The sequence below is a fragment of the Pinus tabuliformis genome, chromosome J, assembly GCF_031772625.1.
Source record: "Pinus tabuliformis cultivar Carrire ecotype Pingquan chromosome J, CPIR1, whole genome shotgun sequence".
NCBI lineage: Eukaryota > Viridiplantae > Streptophyta > Pinopsida > Pinales > Pinaceae > Pinus > Pinus tabuliformis.
The window spans coordinates 1,503,649,192-1,503,656,107 of NC_142295.1; the positions used below are offsets into that span (position 1 = coordinate 1,503,649,192).

A 6,916-nucleotide genomic window follows, 5' to 3' on the forward strand; every position below is an offset into this window, starting at 1 on the left:
TCATACAAAATGGTTATGGTATAAATAATAGAGATTTGTGAATTAAATGAAAGGTTTATTATACGATTAGCATCTGTAATATTAATAAATAATAATAAAAAATAATGTTATGAAATTATTTTGTAGTTATTTTTAAATATAAAAAATGTGAAAGGTAATTATAAGATAGAAATAATATTTTTAGATTTAGGTTTATAGGGTAAAAAAGAGATAGTGATGAATCAGGTGTATTGTTAAGTCATTTTGTGATGTAAAGGTTACAGGTTAGTCATGTTAAAGGCTGGTGTGGCCTACGCTCGGGATTTCCCATTGATTTTGACAGCTTAAATGCACCCAGGTCCATTTCTCAAGCCACAAGTCAAGCCTGATGTAATCTTTGATGAACTTACACCAATTAACAAACATGAAAAAAATACTGAGATTTAATGCTTACAAATTAGAGGTTTGTAAATATAAAAGTTAAGAGTTCAATTTTAATGATAAATAGATTTTTTTGTGTAGGAAAATATGTAGTAAAAATTATAGAGTTTCTCACTTTATTGTAAAATTTAATATAATAATGATAATAATAGGTATAGTCTGCCAATATAAACTATTATAGAAATATTGAAAAACAAGGAAAGTTTATAATTTTTTTATTAAAAGAAATGACAACTTAAAAAACATCCTTTTGGTTTAGTAATAAAAATAAATAAATAAATTATAATTATAATTATATATATATATATATATATATATATATATATATATATATATAGCTTTATTATGTGAAGTAACTTGAAATTATGAAATAAATAGAAAAATAGACACTAAATAAATAGAAAAATAGACACTAAAGATGGTTGGTTAAAAAAGTTTCAATTTAAATTTAGGTAAAGTGAAGAAGTTAAAAAAAATTATGGTAAATTTTAATATCTGAAGTAAAATATTTATTTGTATAAAAAATTATTTAATTATAATTCATATATAGTAATATTTTTTTTAATTATAAATATTAGAGGAAAAAATACAAATATTAAACCTAGATTATATATTTTTATTGTATTAACAAAATACATTGAAAAAGATATATATAAATAATTTATGTAGCATTTTGAATTTATGAATAAAATAAATAAATCAATCATTATATTAATGTTTTATAACATGATTAAATAAAGCATATTACAAACATGTTAGGAAAAAAATAAACTTATAAATTTAATTATTTTATATTATTTTTCTTATGATTTCATAATACCATATCATAGAGTATCTATCTTTTTAGTTATTCCCTATACATAGATAAAATGCATATTATCTTTGAGTTCAAGTTTATGTACTTCATTATATTTTTAAAATAAATTTTCTATCTTAATCATAATGATGTGGTTTATTATGAGGACGAATATGTGGTTTATTATTAGAATTAATTTAAAAATGTATGTTTTAAACTGAGAAAAGCTATAAATTAAATTTTAATTTGGTTCAATAATTTACCATGATAAGTCTATTTTAAATTAAGAAAAATCAATAAAAATATTTAATGTGATGAAAAAAAAGACATTTTTAAACATTTTTAAAATGTACATTTATTTTAAAATAGCCTTAGAGCTTTCTTAATTGCCACATAAACTTACAAAATAGTCTATGGGTTGGGTTTTGAAGGAATGCATCCATCTTTTGTGGAGAGACATTCATTAATAATATGTACAATTCTAAGATTACAAGTTTTTCCATTTATGAATAAAAAAAAGCTTTGTGACTTTTTTATTGTTTCAAAATTTAAAGGTCTATTCTTTTTTTTTAAAGAATAATAAGGTGCATTTTAAGAAGTGAAGTTGTGCATTTGAGGAGGAAGGCTGCTACTCATGTCATTAATTATATATATTTTTTAAAAAGAATAAGGTGCATTTAAGAAGTGACATTGTGTATTTGAGGAGGAAGATTACTATTCATGTCATTACTTTATTTTTTCTTTTTCTTTAAAGTGTGGTTCACGAACACCTTGGTCAGTGAGTGGTCGCTACGTCCATGGAAAAATGAGGAGGAAGGTTGCTATTCATGTCATTACTTTTTCCTTTTTCCTTTTTTTTTTTTTAAGTGTGGTTCACAAACACCCTGGTCAGTGAGTGGTCGCTATCTAGGTTAATCGTCGGAAGGTTGCTATTCATGTCATTACTTTTTTCTTTGGAAAAATGAGGAGGAAGGTTTCTATTCATGTCATCACTTTTTTTTTCTTTTCATTTTTTTTAAAGTGTGCTTCACTAACACCTTGGTCACTGAGTGGTCGCTATCTGGGCTAATCACCGAAAGGTTGCTATTCATGTCATTGCCCAAATGAGGAGGAAGGTTGCTATTCATGTCATTATTTTTTTCTTTTCTTTTTTCTTTTTTTTAAAGTGTGGTTCACGAAAACCCTAGTCAGTGAGTGGTTGCTATCTGGGCTAATCGCCAGAAGGTTTTCTATTCATGTCATTGCCCAAATGAGGACGAAGGTTGCTATTCATGTCATTACTTTTTTCCTTTTTTTTTTTTAAGTGTGGTTCACGAACACCCTGGTCAGTGAGTGGTCGTTATCTCGGCTAATCGCCATAAGGTTGCTATTCATGTCATTGCCCAAATGAGGAGGAAGGTTGCTATTCATGTCATTACTTTTTTCTTTTCTTTTTTTCTTTTTTTTAAAGTGTGCTTCACGAACACCCTGGTTAATGAGTGGTCGTTATCTGGGCTGATCGTCAGAAGGTTGGTATTCATGTCATTGCCCCTCAGCCTCCTAGCAAGACCTAACCCCAAGGGCTTCGGACAGATTCGACCCTGTGACCCCTCGATGGCGAGGCACAATTTTTGACCAACTGAGCTAACCCTTGAGGCTTATTCATGTCATTACTTATTTTCAATAATGATATAACTATTTCATTTTATATTCCTTTGAATTAGATATAAATTCATATGTCCCTACACTATATTAATATTTCTTAAATTATTTAAAAATTAAGAAAAATAATAAAATATTTTTAATTTTTATTTAATCTCAACTCATAATTTATATTTTCATAAAGCCAAACCATGAAGAAAACAAAAAAAATTACAAGTAGTAGTTTAAAATATCCCAAACCTTAATCCCCAATCATTAATTGAACATGTAAAGATCAAGATACACATTTAGATCGAAAGACCAAGAAACTTAATTGGCCTTTTTTAGAAACACTACTAGTATCACAACTTTTCTTTAACACTATATTATTTAAAACCATTTTATGAGAAGGCTTCTTGCATCATTCAACTTCCCGTATTATCCGACTTTCAATCCTAATGTACTATCAAGTACAAGAAGTTTTCAATTAAGTACCTGTTTCTCATCCAAAATCACGATATGATAAAAACACTCGGGGATTCTTTAAATTGCAAAGAACACGATTTCATTCTTTTTGGTTTTTTTTAGCAACCCATGAAATGCATGTTTTTTAATTGTTTTTTTATACCCATTCAAACAAAATTTCATCATAATCTCCAAGATGTTGTCAAAAGAAGATGGTAGAATATCACAATGATATTTTTCTAAAAATTGTTCCTAGTTTAATTATGAATTTGCTAATAGAAATTTCATATATAACAGATTTTGTAACCCACTTTTATGCACTCGAAAAAATTTACTTTACCAATACTTTAGCCTCTTGATTCCTCATGCCTTCCATATCTACATCTATCTTTCCTACAGTGCTACCTTTGTTCTTACTGTACTACTTCTGTGCCACTTTAAATTAATCTACACTTTTACACTTTTATCAGCATGTTTTTGTACCTTTTTGATGCAAAAGCTAGTAAGTATAATTATGTTTGTTATTGATTTAAATAGTATAATTATGTATTTATGTTTGTTATTGATTTAATTAGTATAATTATGTATTTATGCTTGTTATTGATTTAAATAGTATAATTATGTATTTATGTTTGTTATTGATTTAATTAGTATAATTATGTATTTATGTTTGTTATTGATTCAATCATGCTAGTGGATAAGTTGATGAGAAATAAGTGGTAAATATTAAGCATCTTATTAAGCCAATGACACCTAATCCACTTTATCTTAATTTCGATAGAGCTACCACAAGGTTGGCTGGCGTTGAATTACACCATAATTTTATATATTTTTATCTAAATTTTAAATTTCAGGAAGATTATCTCTGCGCAAAGACATTAAATTCAAGATACCAGGAGGAACCTGTCAAGGGTGACAATGGCGACTGAGTTGGGTTCAGACTCGGCAGTTCAGAGATGCTTAGAGTTCTACGTTAAACTCACCAAACTCACCAGTACCGCTCTTCTTTTTGCACTTGTAGTATGTGCCTTCTTCTTAAGGAGAAGAAAATTGAGGTTGCCTCCCGGGCCGTTTCCATTTCCGGTTATTGGAAACCTTCACATGATGGGAGAACTTCCACACAAAACCTTGGCAGAGCTCTGTCTCAAATACGGGCCACTCATGTCTCTACGCCTCGGATCCGTCCTCACCCTAGTCGTCTCCTCTCCAGATGTGGCCAAGAAGTTCCTCAAGACTCATGATCTGCTTTTCGCCAGCAGGCCTCCAACCTCCGCAAGTAAGTACTTGTGGTACAACTCCTCCGACATCACATTTTCTCCGTATGGCCGCTACTGGAGGCAAATGCGTAAACTCTGCGTCTTACAGTTGCTAAGCTCAAGCCGAATAGATTCCTTTCGCTTCATAAGAGAAGAGGAAGTTTCGGCTATGATTCGCTCTATTAATATTTCATATCATGAAGGCTTTTCACCTGTGAACATTAGCAAGGCCGTGTCAGCCCTTGGGATTGATATAATCTGCAGGATTGCCTTCGGTAGAAAGTATGGTGACCACCACTTAATCGACAGTAAAGGGATCACCTCAATGATCAGGGAATCGTTTCTGTTAGCAGGATCTTTCAACATCGGAGATTACATACCATACCTGGCATGGATAGACCTTCAAGGTCTCAACCGTCGATTGAAGAAGATACACAAGGCACAAGACAACTTGCTAGAGAAGATACTAGAGGATCACTTTTCGCAGAACAAGCGGGACGTCATGCCAGATCTTGTGGATGTTTTGCTGGAAGCCTCAGCTGATAAAAATTTAGGGTTCCAAATCACGCGAGACAATATAAAATCTGTCATCTATGTATACTATTTGTTGGCGCACGAAAGCATTTTTGGAATCTCTGCAGATTTGGATTTCGATGCCTTTGCATAAAATATGCTAATCGTGATATTGATTTGTTTTGGATGTCTTTCGTTGGCAGGATATTGATTTGTTTTGGATGTCTTTTGTTGGCAGGATATCTTGTCCGCTGGCTCCGATACTTCGTCTGTAACCATAGAGTGGGCAATGTCGGAATTGCTGAGAAAACCGCCAGTTCTGGAGAAGCTTCAGGACGAGCTGGAACGCGAAGTTGGAATGGGCCGGATGGTGCAAGAATCTGATCTTTCTCGTCTCGTTTATTTACAAGCTGCTGTGAAAGAAACGTTTAGACTCCACCCACCGGCGCCTTTATCGCTACCCCACATATCAATGGAAACGTGCAATGTGTTGGGATTTGAAATCCCCAGCGGAACTCAGCTTCTGGTGAACATGTGGGCAATTGGAAGGGACCCAAAGTCATGGGGGGAGGATGCTGAAAGTTTCAAGCCGGAGAGGTTCATGGAAGCCGGCTTTTTTGATAAAAAAGCAGAAAACCTTGAGTGGTTTCCTTTCGGAGCAGGCCGCAGACGATGCCCCGGAGAGCAATTGGGACTGGTTGTCGTAGAGTTTGCTGTGGCGCAGCTGTTGCACTGTTTCAACTGGAGGCTCCCCGATGATATGAATGAACAGAACTTGGACATGTCTGAAAAGCATCACGGACTTACAATATCAAGGGCACTTGAACTGTTTGCTGTTCCATCTCCTCGCCTTGCGATACTATAACCCTTTAAGTATATTTGTATGGCTAGTTGATTATCTTAATATGTGGACCTTAATACAGATATATATAGATGTGGAAAGCAAATGGGCAAAGGAGCATAGGACATTAATGGTTGGCCTCTGTTGGTTGGTTTAGTGGTGGGATATGTTGTTCTCATTCTCCCCACATGTTATTGTCATCTTTCATACCTATTTATTTTCTAGTATCTTTTATGGGCTATTTTTAAGTATTCTCTATTGATTAGTTGTGACTTGTGACATGTTTGTTTTTTGAAGGCGTTTTAAAATGTGATGTATTAAGATTATTTTTCTGAATTCTTACATTGGAGATTTCTAATCCTAATAAAACTAGCAATTGCACCACATGTTGCAAAGGAACGCTGTAAGGCATAATTCGAGAAGCATCATGACATAAAAATTAGCAAACAAAATGTTATTCATCTGTCTTAAATCATAAGCAACAATTTCATGTGAGCTATTAAATCCTTGAAAGTGTCCATTGCCAGTGGCATATCTCTGAAATGAAAATTCATTTAGCACCTGAAATTTGACAATCATATTCTATTAAGTTAAATTTGAGAAGCATCGTGACAAAAAAGATCATTGAAGATAAAATTAGTAAACAAAATACTATTCATCTGTCTTAAATCATAAGCAACAGTTTCATGTGAGCTATTAAATCCTTGAAAGTGTCCATTGCTAGTGGCATATCTCTTAAATGAAAATTCATTTAAATTCATTTACCACCTGAAATTTGACAATCATATTATGAATATCTATTTCCTTACATAAAATTATCAATTAAAAATTTAATTGTGAGTCTGTAAACAGAAGGGACCGAAACCAGATCTACTGCCTAGATTGAGTTCTGAGGTCTGTTTTGTTCAGATCCATAATTATTGTCTAAGTTGACCTAGGTTGACTTGTGAATATTAAAATGTACCTTTGTTGAACTGAAGAATTTCTCCTAGAAAAGATTGTTGG

General features: G+C 32.3%; 1 protein-coding gene across 1 annotated transcript; it reads left to right on the top strand.

Moving 5' to 3' along the window:
* The first annotated feature begins 4,159 nt into the window (after positions 1-4,159).
* Positions 4,160-6,173, top strand: LOC149233140 (cytochrome P450 71AU50-like). Its single transcript, XM_089376661.1, has 2 exons — positions 4,160-5,152; positions 5,309-6,173. The coding sequence occupies exons 1-2, from the start codon at positions 4,220-4,222 to the stop codon at positions 5,933-5,935; spliced, it is 1,560 nt and encodes a 519-aa protein (XP_089232787.1). The 5' UTR covers positions 4,160-4,219; the 3' UTR covers positions 5,936-6,173.
* The last annotated feature ends 743 nt before the right edge of the window (positions 6,174-6,916 follow it).